Here is a 19,028-nt window from a genome sequence, read left to right on the forward strand (position 1 = left end):
CTGCTTGCAGCAATGTAAATGGACTATATGTTAGAAGGCAAATTCTATATCAAAACAAATAGGGTTACTTTAGCAATAAAACCCATCAAGAACATCCTCCTTTTATATGATTATTGCAAAAGTTTGTCCTTGGTGTTTTGCCTTTGTTTGGAAAGAAATTACCCCATGGAATTAATAGACCATGCTCTAGAAGCAGTTCAAATAGAAACATAAGCTTATTTTGTGAAAACTAACGTATTTCAGAATATTAATTTTAACAATGTGGTACATCATGACTTGTTTTATTACTGATGAATAGCAAGACAGCTGGAATGGATACACTATAAATGAGCAATAGATTCAAGTATTCCAGCTTTTCTGAAACTCAATGAAATATTATTTGTCTGCATGAGGAAATCTGTGATACTTCATCAAGGATGGAAGCACTGGAATTCAAAAGAAATAAAAATTGATTACATTAAAAGATTTTACTTGAGAAACTGTGCTGAAGGTCAGTAACTGAACAACATATAATAGACAAAAAAATCTCTTAAAGTAATAAACTTGGAACCAACTAAATATAATCAACAAATAGCAGTATTTATTAACTGAAAAAGTAGTACAGAAATGATTAACAGCAGCAACTCATCATGAACATTTTTTACAGCTCTAAGTAATGTCTTTCATGTTGGTTACAATGCACCGTGGATGAAATGAAAGAATTCAACAAATCTCAAGTGACAAATATTGTGAATGTCCAGGTGTTGACAGTTATTATGCAGAATCTGATGAAAATGAAATACATTCTTTTGCATTGACAATAAACAAGCAAGATAGTATCTACTTTCAAAAATAGATGGCCAAATAATCTTGACAGTCAAAATGCGCATGAGAGAAACGACTGAACTCATTCTTGGCGAGGTCGTCGGGTAGAGTGTTTTTGTGCAGTGACTCAGTGTCAGCAGTCATCAGAGTTGAAGATATAGTGTGAGCAAACCTTCTGACTTCTGACTCATTGACCTTCAATTTGGACAGTAAAATAATTTTAAACTGCTACAAAATTCAACATGACAGACTAAAAATCAACTCCAATCATGGCAGTGGGGAACGCCTCTGAGATCTGCCTGATCAGCTATAGAATCTTCAGTCGGATCCTCACAAAGGGGAATAGAAGCACAGTGGGTAGGCCACTAGATTGGACTCCCAAAGTCTGTGATACCGATCTACAAATATGAGTTGGAATCCCATCATAGCACCTGAGGAAATTAAACTCAAGCAATAAAAAGGGTAACTAGAGTCAATAATAGTAAGCATCACATCCCTGGACTGCTGTATAAATGCACTGGGTTCAATAACATCCTTCCAGGAAGCCAATCTGCCGCCTATTTCTGGTCTTGCCTATCTGTGGCCGCAGATTCCCCTAAGTGGTTGCCTTGTAACAGCTTAAGATCATTAAACGTTGCCACTAACATCTGTCGTCCTGCCTCTTCCTTTTCAGTGCTGAAGAAGGGCCTTGGCCAAAAATGTCAACTATCTATTCATTTCTACAAACGCTGAGACTTCCGAGTTCCCCTAGTATTTTGAGTGTGTTGCTTTGTGTTTCCAGCGTCTGCAGACTTTCATGTGTTGATAAGTAGAAAAATTTCCTTGCCCACTGCGTGAAAATTTTCCATATTTCATTTAAGCGTCCCTCTGAAACTGCCGCTAAAAGTGATTTACCTCTGGAAATTAATTGTAAACTAAAACATGAAAGCAGAATTTTTACAAGCATAAATTTTGGATACTGAGAAATCAGGAACAATAACAATATATAAAAATTTGTCCATTTTGCTTGGCAAGTGATTGATACCAAATATTGCAACAACATTTAAATGAAGACATACCTAATGTTTTCCTAAAATACATCATTAATCCTTACCAATTGTTAATTTAATTGTATGTACACCCACAAGGCACCAATTTTAGATTAATTGAATCAGTGATATGCAGGGGATTCTAGTAACGGAGATACATTGGTACCAGCATATTTTGGCCACTTAAGCGGCTGCCCCAAATAGCCAGTGTTTGATGGAAGTAGTTAAAAAGCTACAAAAAAAAAAACAAACTACCATTTAATTGAGTAACAAATTTGTATTTAAATGAAATTAAATGATCAAATTAGAACACTACTAATGCTACCAGTGGTTGTCCATAGCATCCAATGATGACAGAAAACCTGTGTGGGAGAGTTTGTAAAGTGGAAAAGCCATTCCACTCTCTCGACATTCAAAGTCCAGGTCCAGGGGATGAGTCGATGTCACAACTGGTCTTCCCAGGTTGCAGTGAATAACTATGACCTCCTGATTTGCTTCATCATGTGATTCACTCTCTATGTAGTGTTGCAGAACTGCCTTCGTGGCCATTGGGTCTCACTGTGGACCTCATCTACCCAGTTTGCCAGAGTTGACTTTGCATACTACAGCAGGTATGTCCCCGTCTCATGGGGGTAAAAGTCGCCCGGCCATCCTCAGCTGGTTTAGCACACTTGTTTAAGAAGTGTAATGGGGTGTGGCCGCTGTCACATGTAAGCAGCTACTTGGAGCCAGAGGTGTTAGCTGAGTGTCCAGTGGGGGCTAAATGGAACACTCAAGATGACTGTCAATACCTTCAAATTCATTGTAGTTCCTAAATTGTTGAAGTAGTGAAATTGTTTAATTTTCACTCCCGGCCGTTTCTGGCACTTCCAAGCCTGAATGCTTGAACCCACAGTGAGCAAAATAGTTCTGAACTGTCCTACTGCTTAGTTCTCGCCAACTATCAGTGACAAAAGTTACTGCTTTTTGAATGCAAACACATGTAACTAACGCTATTTAAAAACTGTTTGTTCTATGCACGGTGCAGTGTCTAATGACCACACAACATACACGCGAACTGATGCTAGTTAGAGAAGATTCAGCAACAGTCTCCTGCGTCAATTATGCAGCATAATGCCCCAAATAAACAAAGGCAAATCCTGGCAATTCTCTCAATTTGTTTTTGTTCTTTAAGAGTTGTCCAAAATAAGTTGTTGCCCAGATTAACCAGAATCCACTGTATTGAAGTCAAAATATCACAATAAGATGTTATCTACTGAAATCCGTAATGTTCTTTTACAAGAAATTAATTTGTGGTGAGAGAATTCCAACCCTAACTTTCAGTGATCACATTCCGAACAGCAGAACCACACCTACAACTCATTGTGAGGTTGGTAACTTTAACTCTGAGGCTACTGGAAACCTCAATGGAATAATATGATCACAGTTCTCCATTATTCTGCATGCTTGACACATTACATTAGCACAGAGACTACATTAATGGGATTAAAATGCATTAACACTGAACATAATATTAAAGGGACACTAACACAAGAGGTTCTGCAGATGCTGTGGGTCCAGAGTAACACAGACAAATTGCTGGAGGAACTCAGCAGATGAGGAAGCATCTGAGGAAAGGAAGGCTGAGACCTTTAACCAGAATTGGAAAGAAAAGGGGGAAGAGGCCAGAATAAGAAGGTAGGTGGGGGGGGAAAGGAGTGCAAGCGAGAAGGTAATAGGTGAAGCCATGTGACGGGAGGGTAGATGGGTGGGGAAGGCGGGTGAAGTGGGAAACTGGAAGGTAATAGGTGGAAAAGGTAAAGGGTTGAAGAAGGAATTCGATAGGTGAGTGGACCATGATAGAAAGGGAAGGAGGAGGGGCACTAGAGGTAGGTGATGGTCAGGCAAGGAGAAGAGAAGGGGTAAGAGGGGAGGCAGAATGGGGAATGGAAGAAGAGGGAAAGAGAAGTGGGGGGGGGGGGGAAAGGAAGCAATACCAGGTTAGAGAAATTGATATTCATGCCATTAGGTTGGAAGCTACGCAGACGAAATGGGAGGTGTGAGGTTTTACTCCTCCAACCTGAGAGTGCCCTCGTCTTGGCAGTAGAAAGTGTCATGGACTGACATGTTAGAATGAGAATTGGACATAAAAATAGTTGGCCACAAGGAAATCCTGCTTTTTGCAGAGAGAAAGTGCTCAACAAAGCAGTCTCCCACTCTACTTTGGGTCTCATCGATCTAGAGGAGGCCACACCAGGAGCAATGGATACAGTAAATGACCACGAAAGACTTAAAGTAATGTGCTGCCTCACCAGGAAGGAGTTCTTGGGACCCAGAATGGAGGTGAGTGAGGAGGTGAATGGGCAGGTGTAGCAGTTCTTACACTTGAAAGAATTGAGTACCAGGAAGGGGATAAATGGGGAGGGGCAAATGGACAAAGGAATCATGGAAGGAGTGATTCCTGTGGAAAGTGTTGGGGTGGAGGAAGGTAAAGAGGTAGTTAGTGGTAGGATCCCGTTGAAGATGGCAGAAGCTGTGGAGGATGCTGTGCTAGATGTGGAGGCTCATGAAGTGGTCCATATGTCTGAGTAGTCTACAACCTGATGGCATGAACGTCATCACTACCTCCTCCCACTTACCTCTTCTCTCTCCTTACCTGCCCACTGGTGTCCCTCCTCCCTTCCCTTTCTCCTGTGGTCCACTCTCCTCTGCTGTCAGATGCCTTCTTCAGCCCTTTATCTCATCTACCTATCACCTCCTAGCTTTTCACTACAGCCCCCCCCCTCCATCTTCCCCCTTGCCTGGCCTAACCACCTTCTAGCTTGTACTCCTCTCACCCCTCCTCCTTATTCTGGGTTCTTCTCCATTTTCTTTCCAATTTTGATGAATGGTCTCAGCCTCTATTCCCCTCAACAGATGCTGACTGACCCACTGAGTCTCTCCAGCATTTTGTGTGTAAATGAAACATTATTTATTATTTACAGCTATTCAGTTACTCTATGAGACAGTTACTCTATCCAGTGCTCTCAGTGTCATTATTGGGCTCTTTCAAAGAGGGGTCAACAGCAATAATGAGCAAGCGAGGTGTAAATGTACCTGCTTCCAATTGTCCAACAATTCAGGAAGGAATTGCTGAAAACCACCAAATAGAACTACAAATCACATCTGCATCTAATTTCTGCAGATTGGATAAAAGGTGATAGAACACGAGATTGGAACCAAATGCAACAATAACAAAGTAATGAAGCATTAGATTGCTTCCCCACTCCCCATCGTTCATTGTGTGCCATGTTGTATGTTGTGGGTGATCGTGGTCTTTTCAAGGCAATGATTGCTCTTGGCACACTTTTCATCATAAATGGTTTGCAATAGCAAGGTAGATGACCCCAGATATAATCAGTACCCATCTGAGAATGTCTGTCAGGCGTCAGTGGTTGCATAACCAGGATTTGTGATATGCACCAGCTGCTCGTACGACTGTCCACCATCTGCTCGTGTGACGCTGATCGGGGAGGGGGGCAAGCAGGTGCTACACATTGCACAAGGGTGACTTACAAGTTAGCAGAGGAAAGAGGTGCCTTACACCTCCTTTGGTATCTCCGTCCTGCCACCCACACTTCCCATCTGCAGCCCCAATGTGGGCAGTGGTTGGGTGGTAGGCACTCTGCTGAACAACCAAGCTGCCAATTTGGTGCTGGACTGCTGCCACTATTATTCCCAGATGCCAAATTTGGATCTAGTTTCTAACAGGAACCAGTCATAATGCCATTAACTATACACCTGTTTTGTGCTGGATAAATTTCTTCACCTTAATGCTTTAATTCATTTCTACAGAATGAATGACACTGTAGATCTGACATTTGTAGAGAAATGAAGTGTTATAGACCAACTGGCAAAATCATCTTACCTGATATTCCTTAATCTTCCTCTGAAGAGTAGCAGTTAAAGATTGTTCATCTTCCAGTTTAGTGTTCACTGAACTTATCTCCAGCTCTTTCCTTAAAATAGAAAACACACTTCATATAGATGAAAGTTTTTTTAAAACTGTACTCAAGATGAAACAATCTGGCAGTCATATATTTGATATATGGGAAAGTAAGAGTTCAGATGTGAAGTACTTGGACACCTTCAATAGTAGAAAAGTTTGAAAAGGACTAAGCATCTACCATTATATGAGTATCATTTACAGGTCAGGGAAACATTAAGTAGAAAATGTCCTAATTCATCAATTTATTTACACATGTTAAAGTTTAGGAACGCACAGTAGTGTAGCAGTTAGCATAACACTATTACAGCATTAGTGACCAGCGATCAGGGTTCAATTCCCACCACTGTCTGTAAAACACTTAAATCTTTAAGAGTTAATTCAACAGAACATATATGGTTTTTAGTAATTATTTCACATGTCCTGAGAAATTTAGCCTAGAGATCAAATCTTTTACTCTTCTGTAAGTATGAAGGGAAACAGTGACAAGTTCAATCCCAACCCCTGCTGCTCTCCATGTGGAGTTTGCAGGATCTTCCTTGGATTGCGTGGATTTCTGCTGGCTGCTCCAGTTTCTTCCCAAAGCCAAAATTGCACTGATAAGATTAATTGGCCTCTGAATCACACCTCAGTGTGGGCAAAGATTAAAGGATAAAATGGGGAGTTGATAGTTAGCTAAAAGAGGAGGCACTGAGAAATAGGAAGAGGTGTAATGGGATTTATTAGAGCGCAGGCATGAAACTGATGGGCTGACTGGCCTCCAGCTTGCCAAAATTAAGCAGCTAGATTGCTTCATATTGACCAAAGATTTGCTTTAATAGTTTGCTGGTTTGCAAATCTGAAAATTCTGCTTGCATAATACTCACAGATAGAGATGTATTTCCTAAGATATGAGGATATTCTAATGCCTCCAAAATTCTACTTTCTTACTTTTTTTTGCATATATTTAAGACCATAACACCCAAAGAACAGCACCTCTTTGATCAGCAAATGTATGTCAATGTTCTAGGGTTTAGTGTGATGTTTGTCCTAATTTGCTTTAATTAATTTTGATTAATTTTCTGCTCATTGCCTGATTTTTTTTATCAAGCACATAACAAAGTCCTTCAAATGGAATACTGCAAAGCCCATGTGAACCAGACCACCCAGGAGGCAGCACTAAGTTACAGGTAATTACTCAGGTCTGAAGAACACCACAGAGAAGGAAACATTCAACTTTTAATCACCAGAAAGCAAGCCCAGGAGATTAGAATGAACACACCCTTTACTTTTACACAGCATAAATGAGTGATCCATCAGAAGGGGAATTTCCAGAAATTGGAAAAAAAAATAAAATATAATCTTGTTTATTTAAGAGTAATAACCATTTGCAAACATTTAAGGATCTATTTTCATCAGATGGTAATAAAATCCAGGACCTGATCTATCAGATGAGGACAAGGTAAATAGCCATTAAATACTTAACAGAAATGAAAATTGTAATTTCAATCTTTTTAAATTTGCATGCAGATGGATCCTAACACAGCCACCAAGACAATCACTCCCTAAACGATGATGCAGCCAACATCTGCATAACGCAACAGCTGCACCAATTTATTGTGGCTTCTTCAAAAGCACCCGAACCCACACTTCCAACTGAGAAACTTTAACAGAACTATCTTCAGATTCAAGAATGAAGCACTTATAAAAAGAAGCAGTCTTACCAGTTAGGTTTTAGGGTTAAAATACAAAGGAGAGATGGGAGTGGCAGGCAAAGTGATCAAAATACACCCTGTGGCCACTTTATTAGGGACACGACAACAACTGCTCATTAATATCTAGTCAGCTGGTCATGTGGCAGCAACTCAATGCATTAAAGCATGCAGACATGGTCAAGATAACTCAAATAACCAGGCATTACGACACTGGTGTGCAGAAGAGCATCTCTAAATGCACAACAAGTCAAACCTTGAATCGGATGGGCTACAGCAGCAGAACACAAAGAACATACACTTGGTAGGCTAGGACTTATAGGGATATTTCATAAGTTTGAGCCACAGGCTAGTCTCAGGGAAAGAAATGCACCAAGATTTTGCCCAATTACATCATGCACTTTGTGAACATATCTGTGATTGAGAGTGCTCAGTAAGTGAACCCCGTACACATGTGCACAAACATATACACACACTTAATTGTCATTCTGCTGTTGTTGCATTGAGTGTGTACACTTCAATGTCTCTCCCCCCACCCCCTGGTATATCCTCATAGTGGGGTTGCTTAATGGTGCTCTCCTGCCATAAAGGATATTCAATTTCTTTATTAATGGAGATGGAGATGTACAAATGTGTATACTGTATGTTGTCTGTATCTAAGGATTTAAAGTAGATATTTCAGTTTATTTTTTAATATGATTATTACTACATTGTGGGGTGCATCATATGTAGTCTCCAGTTAAGTTCATCAGTAATTGAAGATAGTATGTCCTGGTGTGTAATAAATGGGGCAGATCATTTTCAGCAGTGGAGAGGAGAGAATTCAGGGCTGCCAGGACATAGTATGTAGCCATAATTGTGTTTTCTGATAGATATATTTTTGTAAATATTGGCAGGTTTTTTTTTTTGCTATTTTCAATAATTTTTTTAACCTTGGTTTCAGAGATACTGAATAAACACCTTTCATGAAAATGCTAAGTGACTCCAGACATCCAGACAAGTTATTAAGAAATAAAAGAAAACAACACTCACTTCTTAATGACTTCTTCCAGGTCAACTTTCAGTTTTTCCATTTCATTTAGGCTGTCGATGGTCATCTTCAGGTCTCCTTCAAGCTTCCGCTTCCCTCTTTCGAAATCTGTCCGCAATTGCTTCACCTCCTCTAAGTTGTATTCAGACTGTTGAGGAAGTACAGGCTAAAATTAATCTTCAATTTCTCACAATTACCTACAGCAATTCTGATTTTTAAGAGGTTACACCAGAGAATATTTATTTACACTGTTACAACAGAAAAGAAAATATGATTCATATGTCATAGTCCTGCGAACAGCCCCGGAGAGCACTGGTGTCAAGCGTGATGGAGCTAGAGGTCTTTCTATCAACTTGGACTGGCTGTGGCCTTTCTGTCATTAAGTCCAGGATCCAGTTACAGAGAGAGGTGTTGAGACCCAGTGAGGATAATATACCCACCAGCTTCTGAGAGATGAAAGTGGCAGAGAATTTGAAAGGTACAATTTGCACTCATCTAGAAAGCAATGTGCGTGCTCTGGAATGGGAAAATCTTTTCCACTTCCATTCTGTCGGGGTTATGCACTCACATCTTTACTAGCACCAGAAGCAGTGCAAGTCCTTCACAGATCTGTCTCGATAATGCAGCTCGCCCCTAAGTTTACAATTGCATTCCTGTCCCATCGGTACAATGTTTACCATTTCCTATCCCAGGCTTTTTTGAAGCCCGTTCTTCCATCAAATTTTCTACCTGAACACTTCAACGTGCAAAATTACAGTTCTTTTTGGCTGATGGTAAATGATCATTGGGAATCCAAAAACAAATACAGAGATCTGGAAGAACTCAGCCAGGTAGACAGGCAACACCTTCTTAGCAAGGCTCACTGACCCGAAATGTGATTTCATTTCTTTTTCCACAGATGCTACCTGACAGCAGAGTTTCCCAGTGTCTCTATTTGCTTTTCAGTTGTATTTGTTTCCCAGTGTCTCTATTTGCTTTTCAGTTGTATTTGTTACGCATCAGGAATCCATTTGAGACAGGGTAAACTCCACTTCAAGTGCAGGAGAATTTTCTTACAATTGCCAGTTGGGAAGGATTTCAACACCGTCGATCTCAGCTCTAATTGATTTGCCTCAGTAAAGTCGATGGACAAGTTCACTGCATCAGCTTACCTACTACAAGAAAATAGCACAATCTCAGAAAATGTGATTTGCCTCAAATAAAGGTTGTATTTTCTCTGCTTTGAATTTCTCTTTGTATATAATTGTTTGTAATTCTGCAAATAGTTACAGGCTTCAGCTGACCACCAAAACTTTTTTAAAGGTCTCTTTGCACTTGTGTAACTGGCTTTCTGGGATGAATGAATAATAAATTGATTTTACATTTATTGCTAGGTAAAAAAGGGCTTGCATTCATATAACTCTTGTCACAAGTTCAGATTGTTTCAAATGAACTCACAGTCAGCAAAGCTCTTTTGAAGTGTAGTCACTATTATGGGCAATCTAATCTTCTGCCAGAGTTAAGAGTCATAGAAAACTACCGCACAGAAACAAGCACTTTGGCCCATCTAGTTTGTGCCAAACCATTTAAACTGCCTACTCCCATCGACCTGCACCCAGACCACAGACCTCCATACCCCTACCATCCACATACCTATCCAAACTTCTCTTAAATTTTGAAATTCAGCTTCCATGCACCTCTTGTGCTGGCAGCTCATTCCATACTCTCATGACCCTCAGAGTGAAGAGGTTTCCCCTCATGTTCCCCTTGAACATTACACCTTTCACCCTTAACCCATGACCTCTAGTTGTAGTCCCACCCAGCCTCAGAGGGAAAAAGCATGCTTCCATTTACCCTATTTATACAATTCCAATTTTATTTAACTCTATCAAATCTCCCCTCAATCTTCTATGTTCCAAGGAATAAAGTATTAACATATTCAATTTTTCCTCATAATCCAGGTTTCTCCAGTCCTGGCCATATCCTTGGATGGTAAAGAAGTCGTAGATCCATATTAGTTTGTCTTCAACCACCGTTGCAACATTTAATCACTGGAGAGTTATCAGCTTTCAAAAGAGATCATACATTGGATGTTCCTGTCTCACGAGTCACAGTGGCTCCACTGGGCAATGAAATTATTCACTGCAGGGCTAAACATGTCACAAGTTCACAATCGGGTACTATCACTGACAATGGTTGTGAAATTTGTAGCTTTTTGGTAGCAGTAGAGTGAAATACAGTTTTTAAAATATTGTAAGTTACAAAAGAAATATTAAAAGCAAACTAGCTAAGAGCAAAATGTCCATTGGTTTATGGTTCATTCAAAAATCTGATGCAGAGGCATTAGAATCTGTCCCTACAATACCGAGTGTGTGAATTCAGGCTCCTGTACCTCCTCCCTGAAGGTAGTAATGATAAGAAAGCATGTACTAGTTGCAGAGGATCCTTAATGATGGATATTACTTTCTGGAAGCAGTGCCTTTTCAGGATATCCTCAATGGCTGGGAAAGCAAGTGAAGCTGGTGCCCATGATGGAGCTAGCTGTGTTTACAGCAGGCTTTTCTAATCCTGTGCATTGGCACCACCATACCAGGCACTAATCTCATAGATTGGAAGTTTACTACAAAATATATTTAACAGTAGTAATGGGCATTGATTCAGTTTCATAGTTTCACTGATAACTAGCTTGGTCTAAATCACGTGATAGCAACAGGAACTAATTACTTTATATAAATCAGATCAAAGATTTGTTTCTGAAATTACAATAGTGACTTCACCTCAAAAATACTTCACAGGCTGAAGGATACTTTGAAACCATTTGACATTAGGCAAGGATATCAGTGGAGTTTGTTCTTATGTGCATTAACACAATGAGGTACAATGGAAAACTTGCTTGCAGCATGGTCAGAGACAGAGGTAAAGACAACACAGAGAAAAGAAATTACACACTGGGTGACCAGTTTATTCACTACCTCCTGTACCTAATAAAGTGGCCGAGTGCACGTTTGTGGACTTCTGCTGTAGCCCATCCATTTCAAGGTTTGACAGGTTGTATGTTCAGAGAAGCTCTTCGACACGATTTTTATTGTCACCAATTGATACTAGAGCGCACAATCATCACAGCGATATCTGATTCTGCGCTTCACGCACCCTGAAGTACAAATCGAAATAAATATAATAAAAATTTTAATTATAAATCATAATTAGAAAACAGTAAAGGGAAAGTAAGGTAGTGCAAGTCAGGTCTGGGTATTTGGAAGGTTCGGCCCAGATCTGGGTCAGGGTCCATTCAGCAGTTTTATCACAGCTGGAAAGAAGCTGTTTTGAAATCTGGCCGTACGAAGGGTCACTGTGTTTGAGTTACTGTTCCCTTCCTGTCAGCTTCAACCAGTCTGGCCACCTCTTCTGATCTCTCTCGTTAGCAAGGCGTTTTGCCCACAGAACTGCCACTCAATGGATGTTCTTTTATTTCTCACACCACTCCCTGCAAACACTAGAGACTGTTTTGCACAGAAATCCCAAATGATCGGCATTTTCTGAGGCATTCAAAACACTCTGTTTAGTGGCTATGATCATTCCACGGTCAGTCACTTTCCCATTGATGTCTGGTCTGAAAAACAACTGAACCTCTTAACGATGTCCACATCCTTTTTATGCTCTGAGTTGCTGCCACATGATTGGCTAATTAGCTATTTGCATTAACAAGCAGATGTACAGGTCCACCTAACAAAGAGCCCACTGAGTGTACCAGGTAGAGAAAAGAAAGGAATTATATATCTATATATAAATACAAGACATTTTATGTGATTATAAAGCAGTAATTATTATTTTTGTTAATTATTCTTATCATCCAATTAGACAAAGTCAGATTATTTTGCAAATCTGTATTTCTGGTTGGAGTCTTGCCTGCCCACAGTACAAAGAGAAATCAAAGGTGTATTCCTTGTATCTTTCCAATGTTTGTGTTGTTGAGGCATTTGGACACTCTACCAGAAGGAGATATTGGGTAAAGAAACTCCTCACATCTTCACAAAATACATTCACATCACATGGCTTCCAGTCTTGAGTGGTATTTTTCTAAAGTACTTGAGGAATGAATCCTTTCTTTCTGGACAATACCTTGATGTAGATTAAAAATCTTCACCTATTAGTCTCAATAAACATCTGAACCACAGCCAGATTATTTAACAAGTCTTTCCTTTATAAAGCAATGACTAATGCAAGTACCCATAGCAATCACCTCTGTGAGTGATTTGGTCTTAGTATTTAAACTGAGGGTCAGCTTGTCTGACAGAAGCATGAGATTATGCTGGCAACTGCTGAGTGCTATCTGTCAGCACTTCTGCTTACTATAACCAAGAATGGAATCACAACATAGTTAATAGATGGCTAACGGACTGGTGCAGAGCCAACAACCTGTCTCTTAATGTGAGCAAAACAAAAGAGATGGTTGCTGACTTCGGAGGGCACAGAGCACCGAACTCCCCACCAAACATCAATGGCTCCTTGGTAGAGATTGTTAAGAACACCAAATTTCTTGATGTTCACCTGGTGGAGAATCTCACCTGGTCCCTCAACACCAGCTCCATAGCAAAGAAAGCTCAGCAGCGTCTCTACTTTCTGTGAAGGCTGAGGAAAGTCCATCTCCCACCCCCAATCCTCATCACATTCTACAGCAGTTGTATTGAGAGCATCCTGAGCAACTGCATCACTGCCTGGTTCGGAAATTGCACCATCTCAGATTGCAAGGCCCTGCAGCGGATAGTGAGGTCAGCTGAGAAGATCATCAGGGTCTCTCTTCCCGTGATCAGGGACATTTACACTATATGCTGCATCCGCAAAGGAAAAAGCATTATGAAGGACCCCATGCGCCCCTCATACAAACTCTTCTCCCTTCTGCCATCTGGGAAAAGGTTCCAAAGCGTTCGGGCTCTCACGACCAGACTATGTAACAGTTTCTTCCCCCAAGCTATCAGACTCCTCAATACCCGAAGCCTGGACTGACACCTTGCCCTACTGTCCTGTTTATTATTTATTGTAATGCCTGCACTGTTTTTGTGCACTTTATGCAGTCCAGTGTAGGTCTGTAGTCTAGTGTAGCTTTCTCTGTGTTGTTTTTTTTTATTACGTAGTTCAGTCTAGTTTTTGTACTGTGTCATGTAACACCATGGTCCTGAAAAACATTATCTCATTTTTACTATGCACTGTACCAGCACTTATGGTCAAAATGACAACAAAAGTGACTTGACTTGATCTTTACATCATCAATGGGTTCTGGAGAGATTCCAAAAGATTGGAGGGTTGCAGATGTTGCTCCCTTATTCAAGAAGGGGAGTAGAGTTAGCTCTGGAAATTATAGACCAGTGAGTCTGACTTCAGTGGTTGGGAAGTTGATGGAGAAGATCCTGAGAGGCAGGATTTATGAACATTTGGAGAGAAATAAAATGGTTAGAAATAGTCAGCACAGTTTTGTCAAAGGCAAGTCGTGCCTTATGAACCTGACTGAATTTCCTTTTTTTTTTAAAAAAAAGGGTGTGACCAAACACATTGACGAAGGTAGAGCAGTAGATGTAGTGTATATGGATTTCAGCAAGGCATTTTATGAAGTACCCCATACAAATCTTATTGAGAAAGTAAGAGGCATGAGATACAAGGCAACCTTGCTTAGTAGGTCCAGAATTGGCTTGCCAACAGAAGGCAAACAGCGCTTGTAGATGGTTCATTTTCTACATGGAGGTCGGTGACCAGTGGTGTACCTCAGGGTTCTGTTCTTGGAAGTGTAGGTATAGGGAATGGGTTAGTAAATTTTCTGATGACACAAAGGTTGGGAGTATTGTGGATAGTGTGGAGGGCTGTCAGAGGTTACAGCCGGACATCGATAGGAAGCAAAACTGGGCTGAGAAGTGGCAGAGGGAGTTCAACTCAGATAAGTGTGAGGTGGTTCATTTTGTTAGGTCAAATATGATGGCAGAATATAGTATTAATGGTAAGACTCGTCAGTGTGGAGGATCAGAGGGATCTTGGGATCAGAATCCATAGGATAGTCAGAGCAGCTGCACATGTTGTCTGTATGGTTAAGAAGGCATACAGTGTATTGGCCTTCATCAATCGTGGGATTGAGTTCAAGAGCTGAGAGGTAATGTTACAGCTATATAGGACCCTGGTCAGACCCCACTTGGAGTACTGTGCTCAGTTCTGGTCACCTCACTACAGGAAGAATGTGGAAATTATAGAAAGGGTGCAGAGGAGATTTGCAAGGCTGTTGCCTGGATTGGGGAGCAAGCCTTATGAGAATAGGTTGAGTAAACTCAGCCTTTTTTCCTTCGAGTGATGGAGGATGAGAAGTGACCTGATAGACATGTGCAAGATGATGGGAGGCATTGATCATGTGGATAGTCAGAGGCTCCCCCCCCCCCCCCAAGGCTGAAATGGCTAACACGAGAAGGCACAGTTTTAAGGCGCTTGGAAGTAGGTACAGAGGAGATGTCAGGGGTAATTTATATTAAAAAAAACACAGAGTGGTGAGTGCATGGAATGGGACAGAGTGGTGAGTGCATGGAATGGGCTGCTGGCAACGGTAGTGGAGGCGGATACAATAGGGTCTTTTGAGAGACACTTGGACAGGTACATGGAGCTCAGAAAAATAGAGGGCTATGGGTAACACTAGGTAATTTCTAAAGTACATGTTCGGGACAGCATTGTGGGCCGAAGGGCCTGTATTGTGTTGTAGGCTTTCTATGTTTCTAAGATCAACCCTATCATTTATTTACTCTGTACTAGATTAGAAATGTAATCTAATTTTGAGATGCACCACTTCTGGCCCAGGACTCTGCTGCCCAAATGTACCCACGTGACTAAATAACCTATTAGTCCTTCCAAAGTGTACCACCTCACACTTCTCCAGGTTGAACTCCATCTGCCACTTCTCAGCCCACTTCTGACTATACAATACTGCTTCATAGCACCAACCTGATACCTAAAAAGGTGAATGCCTCTTAATACCTTGGATCATATAATATCACAAGGTCATATAAATATTAATTGGAGTATTTTGGGGAATTCTGCTGCATTAAATTTAAAGAGGTAAAATGTATAGGCTGTTACCTGTGATTTCCTGACAAGGGCTCTGTGTACTACCCTGTCAGGTTGGGTGGGGTTACAGTAGGACTCAAGTGCAGACAAATGAATACTCTTTTACCAGGATTTATTAGAGAGCACAAGGGCAACAGTCTTTCAAAAACAGGAGGCAGGCACAAATCTGGAATAGCAGGCAGAGATCTTACCCGGGAAAGGCAGTCCGGCAAGGACAGACGATCCAGAGCGCACGGGCAAAATTCAGGTTCCAAAACAGGCAGAATCCAGAAACACAGAGTCCAGCAAAATCAGTTGGCAGCAGTCGCAATGGCAGGCTAGAACAACTCAGGTCAGAGTTGGGATGAACTGGCAGAGAATGTGAGTCAAGACAGGGTTTAAATGGACCAGGTAATGAGTGAAAACAGAAACAGGTGGGTGCTAGTGAGGAGATAAGTGGGTAATTGGCAAAAGTCCAATAAGGAAAGGGGCTGGGTCAAAACCCACATGGCCAGGTGAAAGAAGGCAGAAATTAAGGGCTGTCGTGGTCCAGAGCTATCAGCAGAGGCCCTTCGACCCAGTGTTCAGGCCGGATCCTTAACATACCCTTCCGCCTGGACTAGAGTACTAGCTCTTCTACGTTTGGTATCTTGCTGCATCATAGAATCATTGTCGTATAGCACAGAAACCCACAATGTCCATACTGAGCATGCAATACCCTTCTAAGCTAATTCCCTAGCCACCTGTGTTGTGGGATTTCAAGTGCTTATCTAAATACTTCTTAAATGTTGTAAGAACACTCACCTTTATCTTCCCAGAAAGTAATGCACTCCAGATTTCAACGTTACTCTGGGTGAATTTTTTTCCTTTGAAGTACTCTATGTCTCCTACCCCCTACCTTAAATCTATGTCCTCTTGTTTGAAACATCTCTGCCTTGGGGAACAGTTTTGCACTATTTATACACGTCATAATTTTGCATCCCTCAATCAGGTCGACCACCCCCTCCCCCACTACAGTCCCCTTGGTTTTCATCATCTCAAAGAAATTAATCCGAACCCAATCTCTCCATTCTCAACTCACAGCCCAACCCAATCTCTCCATTCTCAACTCACAGCCCAGATCTTTTTTTAAAATCAGACATCTTGGTGAATCTCATTTGCATCTTTTCCAGTTCAGCTTGCAAATCAGTAGTGTCTCCTGTTAATCATGTGAATGGCCTTCCTCTTTCTTAAATTCTATTGCAAATCAACTTCGATACAAAGATAGTAGATGCTATGCACAGCATTAATTTTATTTAGATGCAATTATTGCAAAAGTAAGCTGGTAGAAGAACTTCAAGTTTGCTACATTAGTCATCATAAGTCTCCCACGGTTTTGTTTAAATGTACTCAAAGTATATACTTGAGTCATCCAGTGATAAAACTGTTGCAAACAATTAAGTCTTCTTCACAAACAAGAGAAACTCTGCAGACGCTGGAAATCATCTCAGTAGGCCAGGCAGCACCTATAGAAAAGATTAAACAGTCGACGTTTTGGGTTGAGTTCTATTGAAGGGTCTTGGCTAAGTCCTAATGAAGAGTAAACGTGAACTGTGTACTCTTTTCCATTGATGCTGCCTGGCCTGCTAAATTCCTCCAGCATTTTATAAGTGTTGCAAGTCTTCTGCAATCAGCTTTCAAAGCATTTGTCCCCAATTTAAAGGTTGACACTTTTTGATTTTGAAATTGCAGACTAAACGTGCAGTTCACCTCACTTTGAGCTACGATCTTGTATGCTGGCTGCACTCATGACCATTTCTTTACTTTGCACCTTTTATTTTAATCTTTTCAGATTTGAGATTTGCATTGTTGCTTCTGCTCTATCTCCAAACTGACACTTGGAAATTGATTTCCTGTGTTCCAAATAGCCACATTACTGCTAGGCAACATAACAAGCAGAGTGCCCATATGTATCAAAGGAACTTAGACATGCAGTATATTAGTCTACATTTCCCAGTCACCGTCATTCCAGAGCTGAGACTGATCTCCAATCTACTGAGTTATTATCAAGTAGACAGCAAATTTTGAAGAGTCAGAGGAAAGGTGATTCCCATGGACAAAGAAGTTGGCAGATAATTAAAACTCTGTGTCAAAGGGCAATGGCAACAGCTGGGAGAAGCCTCTAGTGAAAACGAAAGAATCCCAGAGGGTAAAGAGAATGCTCATCAGTTAATTGTAGGAGTTCAGAAACCTCTCAAAAGCAACATTTCCATCTGATCAATTTCAGTGCAAATCTCTTGCCAGCTTGCTATCAGACACTAGAACAAAATTCTGCTTTGTAAACCATATCAGAGCAATTAAATACACAAAAAAATGTCAATTAGGTTAAATTTCACTCATGGTTTAGGGTTACTAATTGTCTCCTGCCTTTTCTTACAGCTCCTGAGAGGGTTACCTCCTCAACAGGAAACACGAAGGTATCTTTTTGCCCATACTGCAAATCAAATCAGTTGTCCATAGGTGCTCGATGATCAGATTTCATTAACATGAGTAGAATTTTGGCTGATTTGGATTAAACCGATTTACCAAACAAAAAAAGTTGCTTCAGGTGCTTTATATTTCAAACAAAAATATTCATACGGTTCAAATGGAAAAGATATCACTTCCAATAAAGGGCAAAATAAATAAGCTGGCCAGCCAGAATTCAATTCTTCGCTGTATCATTCTAGTGTCAATAATTTTGCTTCAATTCACTGCAATATCCCAGTAAACTACAAGAATTACATTCCTAGCTAACCAGTATCCACTAGCTGAGTAATGGAACTGATGAGGACACCCTTGCTTCTTCTACTAGGTGATCTATGAATGGTTCTTTTAGATTGAACAGTGGTCAGAGTTTAAAAAGAATGAATGTGCACACATGATATGTTCAAGCAGCTCAGTGTTCCCACTGCTCACAGCACATTTAGGTATCAATCTGATATTCCAGCTCAATAATGGCATGCCTTCTTCAATACTGTAACATTATTGCTCAATTTGCAGCAGCAAGAGTAGAATTTCTAGGCAAATGTATTGTCATGTGCTCAAGTACAGTGAGATATAGATCCAATGAAAAGCTTACTTGCAGCAGCATCACAGGCATATAGGCATACAACAAAATATGTGATATATACTGTATAACTTTGAGTTCATTATATTACTTTTAGACCTAGGATCACCCCTCCATTACTTGAGAGGATGCCTGTGACCATGCTCTGTTATCATCAGAAGAAGGTCATTCAGGAACTGCCTGCACCAGATGCTCAAAAATAAGCCAGCGTCCATCTGACTGACATCAGTCTTCAGCACTCTCCGACAAAGCATTGTGAACTATTCATGGTACATCTCCTTTATTCTTTGGAAAAAACTGAGGTAAGCAGGTGGCAGAGTGGAGATGCGTCTCTACCAAAGGAGGCAAGTCACCCTTGGGCAAAGTGTAACAC

At 40.7% G+C, this 19,028-nt stretch overlaps 1 protein-coding gene across 8 annotated transcripts in view; it reads right to left on the reverse strand.

The window, feature by feature from the left end:
- LOC132380171 (myosin-16) overlaps nucleotides 1-19,028 on the reverse strand; it is a 310,593-nt gene that overhangs the window by 113,801 nt on the left and 177,764 nt on the right. For 7 of the 8 annotated variants that reach the window (XM_059948830.1, XM_059948832.1, XM_059948831.1 and 4 more), the window contains 2 exons: nucleotides 8,520-8,665; nucleotides 5,719-5,809 (listed from right to left, as the gene is read on the reverse strand). In XM_059948830.1, coding sequence (XP_059804813.1) covers nucleotides 5,719-5,809; nucleotides 8,520-8,665 — 237 coding nt within the window. Of the gene's footprint in view, nucleotides 1-5,718; nucleotides 5,810-8,519; nucleotides 8,666-11,477; nucleotides 11,648-19,028 lie in introns of those variants that run through there. The other variant, XM_059948835.1, reaches the window with a different exon arrangement.

The sequence above is a fragment of the Hypanus sabinus genome, chromosome 23 (genome assembly GCF_030144855.1).
Source record: "Hypanus sabinus isolate sHypSab1 chromosome 23, sHypSab1.hap1, whole genome shotgun sequence".
NCBI classification, from domain to species: domain Eukaryota; kingdom Metazoa; phylum Chordata; class Chondrichthyes; order Myliobatiformes; family Dasyatidae; genus Hypanus; species Hypanus sabinus.